The 23,604-nt window shown below is 47.0% G+C and overlaps 1 protein-coding gene across 1 annotated transcript in view; it reads right to left on the reverse strand.

Moving 5' to 3' along the window:
• The window catches only part of UCK1 (uridine-cytidine kinase 1), a 79,345-nt gene extending 56,496 nt beyond the window's left edge, over positions 1–22,849 (reverse strand). Inside the window, exons 1-2 of the mRNA XM_069609294.1 lie at positions 22,692–22,849; positions 13,717–13,876 (exon numbers count right to left, since the gene is read on the reverse strand). Coding sequence (XP_069465395.1) covers positions 13,717–13,876; positions 22,692–22,772 — 241 coding nt within the window. The 5' untranslated portion in view covers positions 22,773–22,849. The remainder of the gene's footprint in view (positions 1–13,716; positions 13,877–22,691) is intronic.
• Between the last annotated feature and the right edge of the window lie 755 nt (positions 22,850–23,604).

Raw genomic sequence — 23,604 nt, forward strand, 5'->3', positions numbered from 1 at the left:
GGTCCTCTCAACGAGACCAAGCGTTTGGAGGGCTTCAAAACAAAAGATTCTGCCGATATCAACCGCATGTGTTGTGTAACATGTAGCCAAGAAGTAGATGTCCAAATCTAGCTGTAGCGGCGTGTGAATATCACTCACTCTCGAAGGGAGACGAACGCCTTCGGGGTGCAGCAATGCGTGGGCAAACCGTCTGTGCTGGAAAGTCGCTGTGTTACCCGTACCATTACGAGGCACTTTTTGTAGCCGGACAGTGACTTTGAGACTTCAGTGTGGCCCGCCTACCACTATCCACCTTGGAAGGATTGATTCTTCCTCCTATCCCAACTTAACTATAGAAGTTGAGAGCCCCCACGAGCACCATAGAAGATGCTATGAGACTGACCCAGATCAAGTCTGTGGCTCTAATGTGTGTGTGTTAATCATTGTTCTCTCCTGATGAATGTTCGTTAATGATGTTTGTGAACAGAAACATGTTGAGACACTTCTCTGGATTGACAACAGGGAAGTGAGAATATGATACAATAATTTAAATGGAATCTGGTACACAACAGGTTGTCTTAGATGTACCATGCTATTTCCTGACTGTGTTAATTAGCATCTATTGCCAATTATGTTTTCCTATGTTTTCTGTATATTTTTGTATTGTGGCCAACAAATTTAATCATGTATTTTAACCATTTGATTTACTATTAAAATTGATGGAATAGATTTTTAGATGCGTTTGGTCCCCTTCGTCTATATGTTTTGGTACTAGCACCTGTCTCACTAGCTCAGTCTTCTATTTAGATTTGTTTACATACAGCTTGCAACTGGTGCTCAACCCATGAGCTGATCCCATACTCCTTGACATTCTATATTACCATGTTGGTTTATACCCGATACCCTGAAAGTGAAATGGTCGCAAACTACAATATTCTGCCTAGTTTGCCCAGTTCTCTGCATGCTACGCTATCCACTTGGCTTAGTCTTTTACATAATGAATACACAAAGCTAACTAGATATTTACTTAAAGTAGCGATAAATAGTTTCATCCAGTCTGTACATCTACAGACCTACTGGAAAACTGTACACTGTAGATGGCCTCCAGAGCTCACTTTGCTCTAGGATTATGATTGCATTATATATTTGCACCTACAGTAGGGCGAGCCGACCAAACTGTTTTCAGAGCCTTTTAATCATATCTATTTGTGTCCATTCATGCAGCTAACCTTTTTACAGACACTCATCCAGGGATTGCAAAGCATTTTTGCGCACTCGCATAGTCGAGTAGATTTTAAGAAGGGCCAGTACTATTTGCAGGGGATGTTGGAAACTTTTATTTAAACTTTACTTTGTTTGCAGTAAATGTCAAATAAAGGTTTCACTGTGCATGGCTGGCCCCACCAGAGGCCAGCCATGCACAGTGAAACCTTTATTTGACATTGGGTTTGTGGTGACATGCACCATTTTAAAGAAATAATTTGCAAGGCCCGAGGTATCCCACTTATGTCTTACTTCAGCAGTATACAAAACTGCTGTATTGGTGCCCATTTTGTATCTTGAGTGACAAGTATCTTCTGGTGGCATTAAAAACATTAGTACAAAAATGCTAATCAAATGGGTGTGTTTGCTAATCAAGAAAAGTTTAATTAGCAAACTCTGCTAATCAATTTTTGAAAACTAATTTATGCCTCGGGACACTGAATAAGGAATAAGGAAGTGGTACACGGACACAGAAGGAACCCTTTTTTTTAACCTACTTTTTGGGCATTTGAAAGAAGAAAAAAAATAATCTACTAGCCGGAATAACACCAAATTTGCATAAGCATGCTTTTGGGACCAGTCTGCTGCTCCTAGCGTAGGTTTTATGAAAATTGGTCCAGCGGTTCGGGCATAACCACAAGCAAACCTTTTTCACCCATTCAGGTCTATCCAGATTTCTAAATGTCTGGGACCCCCTGCAACTTTTAACACCCTCCGCTCTTTGATAAAACCACACCAAACTTTGCATAGAGTTTCAGAGTTGGGTCTATATTTTATTTACAACGTTTTGCGCACATTTGTATAACAGTGTCAACATTATAAGCTACCCAGATACACCACTTCCTGTGGGAAAGCCAACTTAACCATAACTACAGGATTGATACCACAGACCCCGTTATAAACATATATAGTGAAAAAACATTGGTAAAGGGGCGATACGTTTTCAGCATGAAATCTAAAAACCAAACAATCGCCAGTCATAGTCATAGTAAACTACGCAACCATAACTCGAGCTCCTGCCATGCACTGCTCATACCAACACGCGTGATCACAAATGGCATCATCGATGACATGGCATAGCCTGGGACATACAGTTTGTTTAGTGGCAGTAAGCGGAAATCTTCCCCTGGAGGTACTGCTTTGAAAGACTGACAAAGACACTTTGAAGGTTCTACACATGTAGACATTAACTTTACCAAATGTGTTTACTTGAGCTCCCGGTGTACATACATGGCACAATAAGCAGGCTCCAGACAGATAATACTATGTATATACTTTATATCTGTGATGACAAACTCTAATCTTTCATGCTCTGGTCATCCTATGTGTTACCTCCTTTCCAAATGTTACCTGTGGGCTTCAGTGTTCCATGTATCCACACACGTGCCTCGTATGTGTTGTATATTTAGCCCTTGATTGAAGGTTTTTTATTACTCAGGGTTGTGATGGCCAGTAGAATTATAAATTGTAAGCCTAAATCTACCATATGAGGAATACTATACTTCTATGGTCCATGCTGTAGCCACTGCCTTTGTAAATGTATTTGAAGGTTGGTATAGTCTTAACAGAACTTTGATAAGCAGTTTGTGTTTGAATAAGTACATTTTGCGATACATGCACTAGATCATGAGACCGACTTACCAGTGACCCTTCATATGCAGGTTGCAATACCCCAAACACAACCACTTATAGGTACTTTCTGTCAGATTTTTACAGATTCTGAATGTAATGTGATGTCATTAGTGATGCCATTTGCAATGTCATCTGATATCATGTGTGTAGGTATGAGCAGTGCATGGCATGGGGCTCAAAATATGTTTGTGCAGCTTACCATAGCTGGCAAATGTCTCTGCATTTTAGATTTTGCGCTGCAATCATATTGTAACAGTGAACTTTTTTCACTGAATTTCACATTGTAGCAACTTGACCAAAACGTCGCTTTAACAACGTTTTTTTCCCTTGAATGTCAATGTTTTTTATACATGAAAATGTTTTATGCTGTTCCAGAACCATAAGTAAGTTATTAAGAATCCCTCTTTTAAAATCTGTGAAAGAACTATCAAATTCCTTTAACAAACATATTTGTGCAGCACCTATTGATGTGTGTCACCTTAAGCAGCGATGGGTGACTTGCCTCGAACCTGAAGTTCGGCTATGCCCCAGGCCCCCACCAAGTCACTCACAATATCCCCTGGACCTGGCCTGTGGCCTAGCCTGGTGTCCATGGTATCACTGCATATTATCCCCACCAAAAATATCGCTGTATATAAGGTCGTCTGGAACAGCCATAGGCGATATTTTTGGGGGGATCATTTTTGGGAGCAGGGGTTTAGGGGGTACCCCCTCGGTCCTTTAAAAATGTGGGGCTTGCGGGGGCATACCCAGCAGGTTCCATGCCTTAATATTGCCGCAAAAATATGGCAATATTTTTGTATGGCGATATTTTTGCGGGGATATTAACACATGGAACCGTGTCCGTTATACAGCCATAGTGGGGCCTTGGCCCATTGTCCATAGCGTTCAGCCATGGCGAGTGGACCAAATCCGTGGAACAAATCCGTGGTGTAGGCCCCGCCAAGCAAACCACAGTAGAATCTGGGCAGGACATTCTAACATAACGTCTCTTTACCAATGTTTTTCAGTTCATTTCAACAGGTTTTTTTATAACTGAAAAAGTCATGCTTTTTCAGCACTGTATGCTAGTTATAAAAAAAATCCTCTTTTAACATAAATCAAAGAACTATGTTTCCTCAAACAAAACATTTTTGCAACGCACACTGATGTTTGTCACTTTGAGCAGCGCATTCTGGGGGATGCAAGTTACGGCTGAATTGCCAGGGTCATGAGGTTCTGCCATGCCCGAGGCCCCACAAGGCCACCAACAATAGCCAGCGGACCTGGCCAAGTGTCCACTATACCCCACAATGGGAGGGCGGGCCATTGTCCATGGTCAGTGGACACAGGGGCATGGCTTTCAGCCATGCTGCAGGCACTGCCAATCAACCCCTTGGGCCTGGCCTGCAGCCAAGTCCAGGGGCCATTTCAACTCCTTTGCCCAAACCCCAGACAATATGGCCACGGGCTCTACCTCTTACACCAAAGTTATATCACTAATTGTACAGGCTGTTTTTCGCAATTTTGGGAGTCTGTGAGGCGGGGGGTCGGGGGGGGCACCGGACAGATTCAAAACTGCGCACAAATTTGGTGAAAATACATCCTGTGGTTCGGGCTGTTGGCACGACACAGATTTTTTTTAAGGCAAGTCATTCTGAATTTCACATATGTTGGGCCTCCCCTGTAACTTGGTCCTCTCTTGATGAAACTGCGTGCAACTTTCCCAAACAATTCTAAGTTGGGCCTTTATTTTAGAAAATGTTAAACCTTTCAAAAAAGTGCTTTTCCTATGTGCAGTGCAACACACACATAACTATATGAATACATATGCATGAATGTCCTTGAACATTAGACAAGTTCACAAATATCACAGCAATGACCCGAACAGCTGAGATGTTTCTCAACATTGGTAAAAAACACGATATCCTCTTTTCCCAGGCACATCCCATCTTCACCGCCCCGTACTTCCCCAAAGGTTATTTCATATGAAGACAAATGTAATGTTTTTTGTAAAAAATATTTTCGGACCGCGCTGTTCACACACTACGGGTAGAGTTTGCGATTCCAACATGGTGTCCATTTCAAAATGTGTAATGTTCCTCATGTTTTTCAACTGACCAACCTGCACCTTTACGCAATGCATGCAAACGTTATGCCCTTTCCTGATTGGTCCACTAGCGTCTACGAACATCAAATCAGAAAGTACGTCCGCAGACCAGACTGAGACATCACTAATTTTGTTAACTACTTTTTGGGTGGATTAACACAAAATTTGCAAAAAAATCAAGCCTTCTTGCGACGTTACAATGAGAATCCCTCTTTAACACTAAAACGGTCTGCATCAAAACAAACTCCCCTGCCCACCCAGAATGTCCAACTAACCTTTTGTTCCTCCTACTCTGATGTGAAACCAGCTCTTTGCCTTCTCCAGGCATCATTTTGTGCCATTTTCTTTTTCAGCCGGAATCACATGATTCAAGTAAAAAAAGAAAATGGTCGCTTTCCATTTCTGAAAAGCCTCATTGCAGCAAAGCACCATAGGGGGTACATAACAGCAGGCACCCCCTTTGCAAAAAGATAAAAAAAACAGGATGGATTTACACTGAACCAAAAAAAGGATCATCTACAGTACTTTGTGCCCAGTTTGTTTCTTATTTAGTGTAAATCTGTCGAGCAGTTCAGAGCGAGAACATTTTTCTCTATCAGAAAACGAATAGGATTAGGCCAAAACAGGTTTTTTTTTATTTTCTTAATAACTTCTTAACCATTTAATGAATTTTCTCCAAAATGTCCATATTGGGGGGAAATGTGCCAGACATTTTTGGGGAAACTTTCATCCATATCTATCTGGCGAGTCAAAAGTTACTCGTAAAATATTTTTAGGAAAAGCCAGTGAAAACGAATTGTATTTCAACTAGGCCAGCAACATCCACCTTAGATGAATATAGTTATTTATAAATTATTGGGAGGCATCCTAAATAAATATATTTCTGAGGCTTGTGGAATCTGCTTAGATCACATGCTGTGCATAGGCCGACATCTAGTGGAAGCTGCGGAGTATTACAGTTTGTTTTTCTAAACTCGAAAATGGGCGTCGACACAGGGCGTGCCAGTAATACTATCCCTAGTGTGACGTTCACTGTACCCATGATCCCTCACGCGTCTAGGCCCCTCAGATTGTTTTTTTCCACCATACTTGTCGGAAGCATTCTGCGGAGTTCCCTGGCTTTAGCCATAATTTTGCAAATAATATAATATTTCCCCGTTTCTTCCATTCCCACGTCGAGTCACCGAATTCTAAGCTCGAAGCCGGACCGGAGAAGAAAAGAACCGTTGAGAGCTGCACAACGGACTTTGGGCCTAGGAAGGCCTTGGGCCTCAGCCCGGGCCTTGGAAGGCCTCTAGTCTTGGCCCTTCAAGTAGGGAGAGTGGGGGGTGGTACATACTCTACACATATTTATATATATATATTCCTACACACACTAGCCTGCTGCCACAGGGTGCATATGGAGGGTACCCTTTTCCAATTTTGCCCCAAGTGCAACCGTAAGTACCCTTGGGTTGACAGACACACCACCTGTAACCTCTGCTTGCCGAGGGACCACCCCGAGGCGAACTGCAGAGCGTGTAGCCGGTCCAAGGCTAAGACTCTAAAAGGACCATTCGACCAAACGTTGGGCCCACCACGCCAGGCAACGAGAGGCCATGGAAGCGGGCGGCACCTTCAGTGATGGCAGCAACGCCATACTATCGGACGGCGAGGGCAACGTGGAGTCGAAGACAGCCAAGGGCAAGCCCCGACCTCGGAAGGTTGTCCGGCAGGGCAGCTATGAGGAGCACACCCGGCAACGCGAGCGCTACCCACACCACTTCCACTAAACACTCAAAGTGCAACCGAGACTCGACGCGCATGTCGAGTTCTCGGAAAGAGGCACGCAAAGAACGGTCCACCTAATCGGTTTCCTCTGGGCGTTCTCGGTCAAGATCGCCGCATGACAGCAGGCAACCATCCACTGTTGCCAAGAGTGCCTCACTCACCAAAGTAATGGAGGTACGATCGTCGGAAGACGAAGCTGACCTCCATCCCCAGGCCGCACTCTAGGAGCCGGCGTCAGCAGACCGCTCGACGGCGGTTCCCGTTTCCCGACGTCCTCACTCTAAGGAAAGGGACACTACCCCCGAATCTCGACGCCAGACGTCGAAAACCTCTGAGAAGGTGAAAACACCAGGGAAACACTCTTCCACTCATGGGGAGGGGGGAAAACAGCAGAAGAAACCTTCTCAGCCTTCTTCTACACCTCTGCTACATAAAGACAGTGCTAAATCTTCTGATAAACAGCTGGCCAAGACCCCTGCACAAGCCCATAGGTCCAGTCAGGTCATAGCAGGGAAACACTCCCAGGAAAGGGTAATCCCCAGCTCCAAAGAATGGTCCAGTGAGGATATAGACAGGGTTATGTCTAGAATGTCATCCCTAGCGGACTTCTATGCCAAGAACCCATATCACTTCCTCTCCTAAACCCCGGACGGGGCTACTCCCTCAGGGTCTAGGGAGCCGCTACCCCCTGGTAAGAAACCTCGAGTTGAGGCACCAACACAAGGTCGGTCTTCTGACCCTTTCTACGCACAGCCATACGCTCGGTATAGTCAGGATCCACTACAAGATGAGGATCCAGAATTGGTAACGTTGGACGACCAAACTGGGGTGGGCTACTATGGGGATGACGAGGACCAAGAGGAAGATGACCCAGAAGTCTACAGGGTAGACTCCCCGGTAAGCAAAGAACCTCAGGTAACAGACTCTCCAGTTGACAACCAACCTCTCCTAAATGAGGTTTTGTCTAGAGCGGCTGAACACTTCCGCATAGACACCCAGGGAGCACAGGAGGAGGGGGACTTTGCCGAGGAACTAGTAGGAGAAAAGAGAGCCATTGCCCAGGCCATCCCTAGTCTCAAGTCTATACAAAGGAGAATTGATCCTTCCCTTATCAATCCTAACCTCACCAGGGCGGTAAACCCCAGAATCGAAAAATTGTTCAGGGCAGCCCAATCAGACCCGCTTTACATAAAGGGGCAACTGAAACCTGACTCCCTGGTAGTGACTAATACCCGGAAGAGGGCGGGAACGCCCCTATCTTTGTCTGAGCCAAGAAGATCTACGGGTTGGGAAGGAAGGGTGCCTCCACTTCCGCCTACCAGGCAAGGATTGCCAACTCCACCACTCTGCTGGCTAGTTACAACTGCCACCAGTGGGAGCAAGTTGCTGCACCTATCGACTCCGCACCAGAACCTTTAAAGGGCCAGTTGGCACAAGTTCTATCGGAGGGGAGAGCGTGTCCGGTTGCATCCTTAAGGCAACCTTTGATGCCGTGGATAACGCTGGCACACTAATAGCAGAGAGCACTATCATTAAGAGGCATGCTTGGTTAAGACAGTCAGAGTTTAAAACCGAGACACAAGCATCCTTAATCGACATGCCGGTGGAGCCTAATCTACTGTTTGGCAAGGCGGTAGAGGACGGATTGAAAAATTCCAAAGACGAGTATGAGACTCTGAAATCCCTGGGACGGTTGACCAACAAGCCCTCTAATCAAAGAGGGAATGGCAATTTTCGTCGCCCACGCGGCCAAAATTCACAAAGCGGCTCCAACTATTCTCAGGGGCAGGTTACATCATGGGGTAATAACCAGCAGTCTACCCAAAGTTATAACGGGGGAAACAAGAGGGACCGTGGTAAGGGAAGAGGCAGCCCCAGCAGAGGCGGCCCGCCTCCCGCAAAACAGTGACGCCGAGATCAGGGTTCCTTCCCACGCATCTCCAGTAGGGGGACGCATTACCAACTTCACCCAAGCTTGGGAAGGGATCACATCAGACAGATGGGTGCTGTCCACAGTGTCCGCAGGATATTGCATTTAACTGCTCGGGCGTCCCCGAAACCACCACCCACGACAAAAAGTACATTCCTTGGACCACCAGAAGATCCTCCTCGAGGAGATCGTCAATCTTCTAGAAAAGGACGCGATAGAACTCGTCCCGGGCAAACAGGTAAACAAGGGTATTTATTCAACTTACTTCCTTGTGCCAAAAAAAGATCTAACAATGCGCCCAGTCTTAGACTTATGCCCTGCAAACTAGTATGTCAAGCCCCAAAAGTTTCGCATGACTACTCTCCAAGAGCTAATCCCCCTCCTAAAAAAGGGGGATTACATGGCAACATTGGACATGAAAGATGCCTATTTTCATATTTCCATGTTCCCAGCGCACAGAAGATTCTTGCGCTTCAAGGTGGACAGTCAGCACTACCAGTTCAAGGTGCTGCCCTTCGGTATAGCCTCGTCTCCAAGGGTATTCACCAAGGTTCTGGTGGTGGTGGTGGCGGCACACCTACGCAGGGAGGCAATCCCAGTGTACCCTTACCTGGACGACTGGCTCATCACGGGGGAGACCCGAGCAATTTGCAGTTTAAACATTCAAAGAACGATCAACCTCCTCTTCGAATTGGGTTTCTCCATAAACGAGAAATAAAAAAATCAAGCCTGGTGCCAAGCACCTCCAAACAGTTCCTAGGAGCTGTACTAAACACTCAAGAGGGGGTTGGCCTTTCCATCAAAGGAAAGAATTCAGAATATACTACTGCAGATTCCTCAATATCAGTCAGGTCGCCAGATAACGGTGCGCAAAGTGATGCGTTTGCTAGGCATGATGGCGTCACGTATTTACCTGGTCCCCCACGTGCGACTGCGCATGCGTCCAACGCAAGGATGGTTGGCGAAACAGTGGTCTCAGGCAAGTGGTCTGTGGAACGATCTAGTGGTCATTTCGCCAACACTGGTACTAGGTCTTCACTGGTGGACAAGAGAGAACCTGTCAAAGGGGAAACCCTTTTACGATCCAGAAGTACAGGCTGTAGTCACTACAGATGCATCCCTGTCAGGGTGGGGAGCACACCTCCTTCACCACACAGCTCAGGGTCTCTGGTCTCACACAGTGGCCAAGAATCATATCAATCTGCTAGAGCTTCTGGCAGTATTCAGAGCGCTTCGAGCCCCACCTGTTAAACCTGTCAGTGCAGATCTTAACAGACAGCACAACAGCGATGTTCTACCTAAACAAGCAGGGAGGGACTCGCTCACCAAATCTGTCCAAACTTGCCCAACAAATTTGGATATGGGCACTCAGACGGAACATTTACCTGTCATCTCAACGTGTTCCAGGGGATCTCAATTTTCTAGCAGACGCCTTGAGCAGAGATCCTCTCCCAAGAGAACACGAGTGGTCTCTACACAGAGAAGTTATAGAAGACATCTCACAGTGGGATTTCCCCACTGTAGACCTATTCGCCACAAGCGAAAACAGACAATGCCCAGACTTCGCATCCAGGTTTCCCCAGCCAGGCTTCAAGGGGAACGCCCTGGGGACGAACTGGTCAGGGATGTTTGCTTACGCTTTTCCACCAACTCCTCTGATGAGGAAGGTGGTCAAAAAGATGCACAGGGAATCTATGACGCTCATCCTAGTTGCTCCCATGTGGGCGAGACAACCGTAGTTCCCACACCTGCGCAGGCTAGCAACGTGCGAACCAATCAGACTCCCATGCTGGAACAACCTACTATCCCAGCACCAAGGTCAAACAGTGTATCCTCAACCCAGCTCAAGGAACTTGGCAGCATGGCTCCTGAAGTCAGAGTTTGGACACCTCAATTTACCACAGAAGTGCATGGACATCCTAAAGGAATCTAGGAAGCCCAACACTAGGCACTGTTATTTTGACAAATGGAAAAGATTTGTTATCTGGTGCCAGAATAAGCAAATCAACCCAGTTGATTGCACTTCTTCCACTATTGTCACCTACATGCTCCACCTGCTGGACACAGGGTTGGTATTTAATTCACTAAAGGTACACCTGGCAGCTCTGTCAGCATACACCACCTCCCATAACAAGGTCTCATGGTGAAAAGTACCAGTGGTTAAAGCCTTCATGGAAGGGGTAAAGAGACTCCACCCTCCAATTTCTAACCCACCACCAGGATGGGACCTTAATGTGGTGCTGGCTAAACTCATGGGCCCCCCATTCGAGCCCATGCATTAAAGCAGTCTCAAACACCTGACATATAAAACTGCCTTCTTAGTAGCCATTACATCGATAAGAAGAGTCAGTGAAATTCAGGCTCTGTCAGTAAAGGATCCTTTCTTTACTGTTCATAAAGATAAACTGGTTTTACGAACACACCCAGGCCTCCAGATAAGGTGCGTACCAGGCCTTTTTACGCATGAAAATCTTGCAAATACGACAGCTTTATTATTTTCCTGTGTAAATTTACACACAAGTTTAGAGCAGAGGGCAGACAGTGCAAAGGTCAGGTTACTTAACAGAAACCCAGAAAGCTTTTGATTTTTATAATTTTGATATCTATGTTCTATGTACAGCGCTTTGCCAAACTCGCTATATAATAACCATTTGACCATGAGATTAGATGTAGAATTTAACATTGGAGTGCTTGCCTGTCTGCACTGTTGTATCATAACATTGGCATACCATTAGGTAGTAATAACTCCAGGAAATTAGGACTTTCATTAAACATCAAAAGACAATCCTGCTATAGAACCTCAAAACACACAATACAATTCATGCTTGCTTTACTATGTAATTGGCTAGGTTTTTATGTTTTCAACATTTAAACATATACAGGAGAGATCAAATGGCCAGACTTTAGAGAAATAATGAAAGGTGTATTCTGTCACAATGCAGAAAGCTGGCGCATAGCAATGATTTCCATACCGTTTTTGTACACGTCGGCTGGCTTTCACATACATTTTACTCTCTTGTAAAGGAGAAAAGTCATGTTTACTCTCTTAAAAACACATTTACTCTCAAAGTTTAAAAATGGGGAGTAAAATACTCCCATCTCAAAATCTTATCTGGAGCACTGAACACACCCTAGGTTTTCACCTAAGTTTATTTCTAAATTCCACGTAAACCAGTCCATTGAGCTTCCGGCTTTCTTCCAAGAACCCCAAAGCTCTGCTGAGGTGAAACTACACACCCTAGATGGGCGTAGGGCAGTCCTATATTATGTAGACAAGACCAGGCCGCTAAGGAAAACAGACCAACTGTTTGTCTCCGTAGCTACAGGCAAAGAGGGAGATTGCGTCTCTAAAGGTGCCATCTCTAAGTGGATTATAAATTGTATCCAGCTGTGTTATTCCCTTTTTGAAAAAACTCTGCCTTTCATGCCAAGAGCCCACTCTACAAGAGGCATTGGGGCCACTTTGGCTTTCATTGCAAATGTAGCCCTTGACACCATTTGCAAAGCAGCTACTTGGAACTCTATTCACACTTTTACTCAGCACTACTGCATTGAGACTCATTCCAAGACAGATACTCAAGTGGGACAAGCGGTTCTTAGACATTTATTTGCTCAGGACCCTTCTCAATCCCACCTCCTTCTTCTAACACTGCTCGCTAATCTATGTACAGCATGTGATCTAAGCAGATTCCACAAGCCTCAGAAGGGATACATTACTCATAGTAATTGTATTTCTGATGCTTGCATCTGCTTAGATTCACATGCAACCCACCCTTCCACCCCTCCGAGAGAAGGCGCATGGATGCTTGTAGTCTTATCTATCTATCTGCTTGGATAATCTGTACTCGTGCTACTCCTCATGCTACCTCATGTCAGAAAAAATACAATCTGAGGGTCCTAGACATGCGAGGGATCATGGGTACAGTGGACGTCACACTAGGGATAGTATTACTGCCACACCCTGTGTCGACGCCCATTTTCGAGTTTCGAAAAAACAAACTGTAATACTCCGCAGCTTCCACTAGATGTCGGCCTATGCACAGCATGTGAATCTAAGCAGATACAAGCATCGGAAATACGATTACGGTGAGCAACGTATCCCATATAGGAGGACCCCTGCCGCATAGGAGGCGCATGGGGATTCTTAATTCTAAAGCTACAACTTGTATTGGGTAAGACCCCTTTGCTGGGCTGCTGTCGGGCAGCAAGATGGGAAGGAGTTATACCTGTGGGCTAAGGCTTTGTAAATCGCCATGAAGGTAAACGTTCTAACAGCTCAGGTTGCACACTCCCTTTAGGGGTTTCTACTTCAGTTTGGTGTTCCACACTTTGCATATCAAAGCCTCAATCAGTGCACCAGAGCCATGGGCAGGGATCGAAATTGAGGGGAGCTGGGAGATATTTAGCTCCTGCTTCTAGTCTAGCAGACCCTGGTTAGCTTAAAACCAACAGCTACCAGGAGATACTTTTAGTTCCCCTGGCAATTGGTGTCCTATAAACATGCATATGTGACATTAATGAGAATTTTAGAATGCTTATAAAGAAGAATGTGGGCGCCTCTAGTACATATTTAAACATAATGAATCATATAAAATGAACAAAGTTGATGTGTATATCTCATGTGGAAGTTAGATGTGCAGTCTGCTGGGTGCCCGCTCCCGTTTCCCCAGCGGTAGCTCCTGCCTGACATCCAGGAGCTGGTTTTAGCCCCTGCTCACTGAATTTTAATTTCAAACCCTGCTTGGGTAGTACCTGAGGTTGCAACTTCCATGCATGAGCCTTTCTGCTTATCTTCGGACACTTTGTGCCAGTACACCCAGCCCACCCCCGGTTAACCCCACTTCATCAATTTATTCCCTTCACTACACCCAGTAGGTACACACTCTGTGCACACAGGTTGCCCCACAGTACACCAGGCCCTTCCCCCTGTCCCCAATACCCAATATTATCCCTTCAGCAGACCAGGCCCTTGTCCTCAAAACTCAACAGTTGCCCCTCAGTACACGGCCCAAAATCCCTCTTCCCTAGCTCTCTAGGTGGACGCAAGCTGTACCTGGGTGGTCAAAGTTGTACTGTCCTTTCAGGGCCTTGGCCTTCTGCTCCGGGGTCAGCACCTTGTAGAAGCAGTCCTGGCTCAAGATGACCACTTTGCGCTGCCGGCGATCAACCTCGTTCTGTCCCAGGAGCTCCATGATCTTCTCGCATACTGTGGACTAAGAGGGGAAGAAATAGAGAGCAGGCATTGTGAGGGCCCATAGAGGAACAAGCTTAAGGGGGAGGCAGAGCCCCACCCGGACCAGGTCCACAGCGGGACTGGCCCTTCAGGGAGCCAGGGAACGTCTGCCACAGTCCTTCACAAGCAGTGCATGGGGTGCGGGTGAAGGGTGGAGAGAGTCCATTGAGAAGCCCCACCAGGAACAAAGCAAAGGACGGCCAGAGCATGTGTAGGGTGGTCAAAGGCAGGGGAGCCTGTGGTCTGAATCCTAGTGCCAGAATGGGTGGTGTAACCCCCCCTAGTCAGGTTTCCCGGGACTCAGTCAATGAAGTTATAGTACCCCACATTCTCTCATGCTCACAGTGCCTCCCCATTTCAATTGCTGACCATGGTTCACGTTTCAGACTTTGAAATAAACGTACAAGCTGCAGTCAAGGAATCGGAACAAGTTTGTTTCATGCTTAATCTTACATGCAGACTGGACATCCAGTTTCCCATTAGTTCCATAACATATATTTGTATTTTTATTGTTTTATATAGCGCCTTAATCCAAAGCGCTTTACAGATAACAACCAGTAATACATAAAACATGGAACAGTAGACGCAAAACAGTAAACATGAATCAAACCATAGAAATCAGCATTTAGAACCATTTGTAAGTAAGAAGGGAGAGGAGGGGGGTAGGGAAAGATCAAGAGGGAGAGAGTAATATGTGAAGTGAGCAACAAAAGAGGGGAATCACAGCAGAGACATGATAAGATTTAGATAAGAAGAGTAGAGTGAGGATAATAGAAGGAGGTAGAGAGAAGGGGAAGGTATCAGGTAGGGGAGTGAAGAAGTGCTCTCAAAGAGGAGCGGAAGGAGGAATGGGTGGGAAAGGAGCGGATAGAGAGAGGTAGGGAGTACCAACATATGTTGGTATTCCCATGTCAAATGACTGTTGCCCTCTGTCTCCTATTGGAGCTGTGTCTCAGAGGTGAAGCTTCAGTGACTGATCTATGGGGGTATTTCACCCCCTCCCAGGTATAACCAGTTGTCCTCTTTAGGGTCCAATCAGTTCTGAAAGTGCACTGTGGTAGCAAAGCTCACAGGACTGAGCTTCCTGTCTGCCATTCAATTACAGTCTCATTCCTGGAAGCTGCCCTTTGCCGGATAAGGGATGCCCAACAGGCAACTCATAAGGGTAAATGGGTATTTGGGGGCAATTTTATCTTCTGTGACCCTTTCATATGCAAAAAGTTCTAATTTTGTGTTTTAAGGGTAATGGGCCATATGCATTTATTTTAAAGCCAAGCCCCCACCACCACTCACAGTAGTTACCTGGTTAGTTTGGTATAGGAGCACAAGCAAAGAAAAAGGCGGAACATTCCACGTTCGGTGACGGAACGCAACAGGGCCTTTAACTCCGGCGTCCAGACTGTTCAGCACGGCCCTGCAGAGAGCAACATTTCACAGAAAGAGCTTCGGAGCGCGACTGGACCAAGCGGAGCGCACTTCCATGAAGAGAATTCACAGCGTACCGGCGCGAGATAAGCAGCGCACGTTGGATATATGTAACTGCCAAAACTTCACAGTGCGGTCAGCAGCCACGCTCAGAGAAAGGACAACTGCTAACAAGCAGAACACGGATGACACCTGGCAGCTCCTGCTGGGATAAAAACTAACGGGCACAGTCCCAAGAAAAACTGAGACGCTGTTCAGTCAGCGCATACCCTGACCCGCTTAAAAAGACAAAATACTGCGAGTGCTCACACTGTGACGGGAACAGGCCCAGGTATCCTATTTACTATCCACTATTGGCTCAGTGAATCTCTGCGAGCAGGCCATGAGCAGCTCTAGTGAGGGCGGAATGGCCCACTCTAGCCGAAAAAGGCTTCAATGGGTCATATTATTCAGAAAGCACCGATTGCTGGGCTAGAGCACAGTGCTAAGCACATGAGCCTAATGGAGGATTAGTTTGTGTTCTCCCAGTGAATGGAAGAGCTCAGAGGGTCAAGAGACCCTGGGAGAATCAAAGGGGGAAGAAAGAAAGCCTGCAGGGTCCATAGTGCCCAGACCCCCGGGCTCGCTGCAGAAAGAAAAAGTGACAAAAGGAAGGCAGTAAGGTCAAGGGAGAGAGATAACACATGGCAGGAGGTCACCTCATCCAGCGCAGATGAGCATGAGGACCACAGCTGGCATGAGCCGTCAAGCGAGGAGGCAGTGGAAACAATGTCATACTCCAGTGAAGCCCAAAGCAGTAAAACTTCCAAGAAAAGTAAGGGAGCAGGAGTACAGGAGAAGGACGAGAATGAGTTCAATTCAGATTTGCTTATTCATCCCAGATCCTCAGAATGGGAACCGCCAGCAAAGGCTGTGGCATACTTAAAGAAGAGGCTAAAAACACCACTTTCTAAAGAAGCCAGGAATAAGTTAAGAGTGAAGCGTACCAGGCCGCATCTATCTCGAGGTATAGCAGAGACCTCGGATATTGACGAGAGGATGCTCACGTTCATGAGGAGATTCACCAAGGATGTAAAGAAAGGCCTGGACAGATCCTGGAGATCATGCCAAGATAAAATGTTAGATGTGGTGGGCCCACTAACGAAAATCCTCCAACTGGCAGAGAAGGCGAAACAGAAGGAAGAGACGATAGATCCCACTGTATTGGCAGGCTGGACGCAGAGGGCCATATGCCTGTTGGGTAATGATAACAGCGCCATCACAGCGGAGAGGAGGAGGTCTATTCTAGTAAAGATAGACCCCAAATTGAGTGAATTGGTGACGCTGGAGGCCGCAGCAGCTGACAAGTGCAAACTGTTTGGTGAATCAGTCATTAAAGAAAATACAATCTGCCACCACTTATGCGGCTCTAGATAAGCCCCAAGCATCCCTTAAAAAAGTATTTGGCAGGCAGATTTTCTGACAGGCTGGCACAGGTTGCTTGGCCAGCCGATTCTCCCACGTCAGGCCTTACAACAACAGAATAAATTGGAGAGAGCACAACGACAGAAAACCCAACCCTTTTTTCCTCCTCAAGGGGAAGAGGTAGAGGAAGGGGCTGGCGTCACTCTGCATGACAGCAACATAGTGCAGGTGAGAGCAAAAGCAGCGCAGCAACTTCAGCCAAAGAGCGCAGGGATCCCTGCAGTAGGCGGGAGAGTAGCACAGTGCATGGAGAAGAGCTGGAGAGAAATCTCAGGACATCCCTGGGTCCTAGATACAGTCAGGTCTTCCGAGGCCAATTTTGTTCAGCGAAGAGACCAGCAGCTGCTGGACGCAGAAATCAGAAGCTAGGGTGGAAGAAAGCTATTGCTTAAACGCCAAGACGCCATAGACAGGTTCATAAGCAATATGTTCCTGATGAAAGGCAAACGCTAGCGGAGACCGGTGATCAATCTCAGAGAATTGAATGGATGCCTAGTTTACAGACATTTCAAAATGGAGGGCATCCACCTCCTAAGGACATAATACAGCAAGGAGACTGGCTTGGCAGCGTAGACCTCAGAGGCGCCTATCTGACAGTAGCCATTGCGCTAGAACAACAAAACTTGCTGCAATTTCTGTGGGGAGGAGAGGCGTGCGAGTTTACGGGTCTGCCTTTCGGACTAGCATCAGCACCCTGGAGTTTCACCAAGCTGAGGAAGCCGGTGTCAGCCAGCTAAGAGAACAGGGTATTTGCCCGATCGTATACCTGAACAACACATGTATAATGTGTCAGGACAGGGAACTGCTTTAGCAGCAAGTGACAATAGCAAACGATCTTCTGCAGCAGCCGGGCGTTCGAGTAAATTGGGAGAAATCTCAACTATGCCCGGAGGAGTCGATGGAATTTCTGGGATTTGTGGCAGACACGACCCCGGGGACTCTCAGTTTACCAGTGGACAAGGTGAAAATGATCAAAAAAGAGATCAGGAACACACTGTGATTTCTCTGAGGGAGTTTGCCAAACTGGTGTGTCGTCTGCCGTCCTCCATCGAGGCCATATTCCACTGACCTCTCCATTACAGAGCCTTTCAAAGGGTGAACATCCAACATCTCAGGAAGGGCCTGCCCTACGAACAGAAGATTCCGATATTGCAAGAAGCGAGGGCAAAATTGGAGTGGTGGTTCCAAAAGATTGGATGCCTGGAACGTGAGAGCAATATTTGGCTCCTCCACAGACCTAGTAATAGTCAGACGCCAGCTTGTGGCGCTGGGAAGCCCATTGTGGAAAAATGAAGGAGATTGATGTGCACATCAATTGCCTAGAGTGGCTAGTGGGTTCCTTTGCAGTGAAATTCTGGACCCAGAAGAGATTTCATTGTTGTGTACTCCTCAAAATGGACAATGGGCCTCATTACGAGGTAGGTGGTAAGGGATTACCGGCACCGTTAAGGACACTGGTGCCGGTAATCCCTTACCACCTTATTCTGAGGTCCCTTAGCGGGTCCCTTCCTTAACGCCTGGTCTGACCAGGTGTTAAGGATGGGACCCGTTAAGGGACTTCAGAGCTAATAACGGTACCGCAAATTGCGGTACCGTTATTAGCTCCATCCCCATTCCCCTTGAGCCCTATGGGGGCTTGAATGGGAATGGTTCCCGAAAGGGTGACTTACCGGGTCCTCCAAGGTTGGAATGACCCGGTAAGTCCCTATTTCAGGAACCCGGACCCGGAATGCAGTATTAGCACCATGGCTACCTCGTAATGAGGCCCAATGTGTCCGCAGTCAGATATATCAGGGCAGAACGAGATCCAGAATGCTAGCGGAGCTAGCAACAGATTTTTGGCATTTATGCCTGCAGAGGAAGGTTTCGGCGACAGCAGCGTGCCTACCATCTACCAGGGTTACAGAACAAAGTAGTGGACTGGAATTCCATATATCTCAGGGAGGCCAGCGATTGGCAGCTGGATTCTGAGGTATTCCAGGAACTGATGTCATGATGGGGTCCAAGTCGGACAGATCTATTTGCATCAAGGCTAAACAGACAACAGCCCCGTTTCTTCAGTTGGAGACTGTACCTGGTGGCGGAGGCAACAGATGCGTTTCTACAGCCCTGGGGGCCAGACAGAGAGTATATGTTTCCTCCTTTCACAATGATTCCAAGGACTCTGGCACAAGCAAAAAGACAAAGGATCTCTCTGGTGTTAATATGGAGAGGACAAGCTTGCTTTCCCAGTCTGTTGGAAATGGCTTGCGACAAGCCGACAGCTATGCCGAGATATTAGACGATTGTGCTAGGTGCAAACGGGAACCGCCATCCCTTGGTACAGTCGGGCAACCTGAATTTAATAGCGTGGGCGATTTCCGTGGATCCTGGGTTATGCCGAGTCTTTTAGGAGAAGCTGAACGCATCATCGAGGAGTCGTGGGCTCCCGGAACCAGAAAGGCTTATAAATCAGCATGGGCACTGTGGCATAGCTCGTGTCTGGAGAGGAACGTGCATTCCACTAGAACAGATGTGGTGCACGTAGAGAATTTCCTGGCCCAATTGGCGGTACAAGGGAAGGCATATAGAACAATTGATACAGCGCGCTCTGGGATTTCAGCGGGACACCCACGTGTTGAAGACCTACGAATGGGAGAACATCCCTTGGCATGTAGGTTGCAGTGTTGAGGCTTTTTAGGAAATGGCCAGACAGACAATGCAGACATTTCTGGAAAGCCCCTTTCAGCCAAAGTGACAACACTTTTAGATCTGGTATCATGCAAAAGAGTATCGGAGGTGAGAGCATTAGAGAATATTTGAAAGACGGTGTCCCCAACAGGGGTGGAGTTCACTGTCACGAAAAGAACAAAGACAGGTTTAAGAACATTGTCCTATGATTCATTCCCGGATCAGCCTAAGCCTTGCCCTAATCCTTTTTCTGCCCCTTTCATCTCTACCCACCATCTATCCTAACCTTTGCTCTCTGCCCCTACTCTGTCACTCCTAAATCTTGCACTCTGGCCCCCCTAAACCTTGATCTTTTCTGCCCCTTGTCAACTCAACCCACTATCGGACCTGGGCCTGCCACTTGCTCTCTATTCTATTACCTCTTGCTGTCTAGAATCCCCACATGTTCTGCTTTGACCGCTCCCCAAATGTTCTGCTGCTGTCACCCCTGACCTCTACTGTGTCAACCAAACTGGTCACCAAGGGCCCTGTGGGGAGGCGTCAGGGGCTTTCAAGACTTTCAGTTGAAATGGGCCATGGGTCTAAGGGAGGGTCACTGAACAGCTGCCCACATTTTGGCAGTCTCGTGACGCAGCAACAATCGGGACATTAAATGTGCGCTTTGCATCAAGCAACATTACAGGCTGCCTTGGCTGGTGCCCTCAGGTCATCAACTCCCACAGGCCTCTTGCAGTGTCCAGCAGTGTTCTATTCACCTCAGTGGGCCTAAATCCGAGTATGGAGGTAATCATGGTGCTATTTGCGCTATGACTACCTCCAATACCGGTACCGAGTCCATCCTGGTTCAATGGGGACTTACCGGTCTATTCCGACCTTTGCGGGACCGGTAAATCCCCATTGAAAAAGCCATTCCCCATTCCCATTCGAGCCCCCCCTAGGGCTCAATGGGAAGGGGGAAGGCACTAATAACGGTACCGCAAATTGCGGTACCGTTATTGGCTCTGAATTCCCTTAATGGGTCCCGTCCATAACGCCTGGTAAAAGGAAGGGACCCGCTAAGGGAACTCGGAATAGGGCGCAAAGGGATTACCGGCACCGGTGCCCTTACCAGTGCCCAGTATCCCTTTGCACCCAACTTGTAATGAGTACAAAAAAGAAGGTGGGTGAGGCGCGCACTCCCGGTCCTGGTCAATTGAACCTGTTGCAAAAAATAAGTAGCTGGGTCACATCCCAAAATGGACAAATATTCACAGGGTTAGATCCCTTCTGCTGCAAATCAGGTACTCAGTAATAACAGGGTTAGATCCCTCAGCTGCAGTTCTGTGGTCTGTAGTTGTTCTCCTCCTAGCGCTTTCTTATCTCAAATAATCATCAGGGAGGCTGTTGAGCAGGTGTGTCTAATTAGACTCAAAGGATTCTGGTAGCTGTAGTGAAAACGTTTTTTTCTGTTCAGGTGACCAGCAACCGACACCCCTCCATAGCACAAGTCCTTCCCAAATTTGGGGGAGGGGAGAGAACCATCTTTATGATTCTCCAAAGTGGGGCACAGTCACCCCGTGGCGCTGCCTCTGGAGCCCGGGACTCCCATAGCATTCAGTACAAAAAAGAAGGTGGGTGAGGCGCGCACTCCCGGTCCTGGTCAATTGAACCTGTTGCAAAAAATAAGTAGCTGGGTCACATCCCAAAATGGACAAATATTCACAGGGTTAGATCCCTTCTGCTGCAAATCAGGTACTCAGTATTAACAGGGTTAGATGTCTTGCTGCAAATCAGGTACTCCGTAATAACAGGGTTAGATCCCTCAGCTGCAGTTCTGTGGTCTGTAGTTCTCCTCCTAGCGCTTTCTTATCTCAAATAATCATCAGGGAGGCTGTTGAGCAGGTGTGTCTAATTAGACTCAAAGGATTCTGGTAGCTGTAGTGAAAACGTTTTTTTCTGTTCAGGTGACCAGCAACCGACACCCCTCCATAGCACAAGTCCTTCCCAAATTTGGGGGAGGGGAGAGAACCATCTTTATGATTCTCCAAAGTGGGGCACAGTCACCCCGTGGCGCTGCCTCTGGAGCCCGGGACTCCCATAGCATTCAGTACAAAAAAGAAGGTGGGTGAGGCGCGCACTCCCGGTCCTGGTCAATTGAACCTGTTGCAAAAAATAAGTAGCTGGGTCACATCCCAAAATGGACAAATATTCACAGGGTTAGATCCCTTCTGCTGCAAATCAGGTACTCAGTATTAACAGGGTTAGATCCCTTGCTACAAATCAGGTACTCAGTAATAACAGGGTTAGATCCCTCAGCTGCAGTTCTGTGGTCTGTAGTTGTTCTCCTCCTAGCGCTTTCTTATCTCAAATAATCATCAGGGAGGCTGTTGAGCAGGTGTGTCTAATTAGACTCAAAGGATTCTGGTAGCTGTAGTGAAAACGTTTTTTTCTGTTCAGGTGACCAGCAACCGACACCCCTCCATAGCACAAGTCCTTCCCAAACTTTAAGTCTAATTAGGCACACCTGCTCAACAGCCTCCCTGATGATTATTTGAGATAAGAAAGCACTAGGAGGAGAACAACTACAGACCACAGAACTGCAGCTGAGGGATTTAACCCTGTTATTACTGAGTACCTGATTTGCAGAAAGGGATCTAACCCTGTTATTACTGAGTACCTGATTTGCAGCAGAAGGGATCTAACCCTGTGAATATTTGTCCATTTTGGGATTTGACCCAGCTACTTATTATATTTTTTGCAACAGGTTCAATTGACCAGGACCGGGAGTGCGCGCCTCACCCACCTTCTTTTTTTGTACAACTTGTAATGAGGCCCAGTGTCTTCTCACACCAGGTTTCTATACATTTTAGCCCTTGCTGACAAAGTACGATTAACAGCTTTTCCGTGGCCATTAGTGTGTTCAGCTCCCTGCTGGCCACCTGTCCCATGATCATCTGTGACTGCTTACCCAATGTTTTCTCTATTATAATTTGAACACCCCTGGTGGCTCAACATTTTTATCTTAGCTGCAGGCAAGAGGTCCACAAAACTCATTTTGAAATGGGCCCCCAGGGTCCCTGACACATCTTCAGCAAGCCCTTTCTCGCTGTCACCTCCACTTTAGCAAGCCACTGACCTTTGGCCCTGTAAAGGGTAGCATGACATCCTTTATCACTCAGATCCTCGCCCTGTCTTCTCTGCCCCCTGCCCTCTGGGTCACCCCAGAATATATGCCCCGTTCCCACTTCGCTCCTCACCTTGCCGCTCGCTGTGCCTCCGCTAACGCCTATGAGGAAGGGTCTCTGGTGGGGCCGCTCTTCGCTGCCCGCTGAGGCCATGGTCAGGGCACCGGCACCGGACACCCCAGGTTGGATTCGCGCAGAGGCAGGCACCAGCAAAAGTGGACTACATTTTCCGACAGGCCCATGACAACACTCGTGTAGCTATCTACCGCGTGTAGCCGCGAGGCGCTATGGGGTGTGTAGTTCTCACACCGTGTTATGATCACCAGCAGTCCGCGCATGCGCAATGCGCGTATACTTGGACAACTTTCCTTTCATTTTTTTTGACAGGTCACGAGGAGCAGAAAAATGCAGTAGTTGCAAGCGAAGACGGACTCCTCGGCATTACAAAGCTTGAGTTACCAAGGTGACAGAAGGCCGTGGCAACAACAGTAACAAAAGACGGACTGTAGTAAACTCAACACGCAGAACCCAATCTAAAGTATAGAACATTTGCCTGCACAAGGACAGATTCTAAATAAAAACAGACAGCATGATGTCTAATATGGCAATATGTGTATGCTGTTTGCTTAACACGCAATACTATTTACAGTAATGTAATGTAAAATTCTGAAATTGAAGAAAATTTCAGTGGGAAAAACACAGAACAGAAAACACTTTAAACATGGGCTAGTGACACGTGAAATGAACTCTAATTTGTTTCAGGATCCCCCCTTACTCTTGAAATTCAGGACATCAGAGGTTGAAAATGCTACTGGCTGGACTAGTGAGGGATTCCGGCACAGCTACTTTATCCACCAGCATTGCTTTCAGTCAGTGCTGACTCCGTTTCTGTGGGAAAGTTTAGATTTTCAACACCAACCTTATAGAAAAGTCATAATTCTATTAAAGACACAGAGGTGAAGGACTATGCTTTTTCCAAACTTTA

This window comes from Ambystoma mexicanum, chromosome 8 (assembly GCF_040938575.1).
Source record: "Ambystoma mexicanum isolate Mex_15411 chromosome 8, UKY_AmexF1_1, whole genome shotgun sequence".
NCBI classification, from domain to species: Eukaryota; Metazoa; Chordata; class Amphibia; order Caudata; family Ambystomatidae; genus Ambystoma; species Ambystoma mexicanum.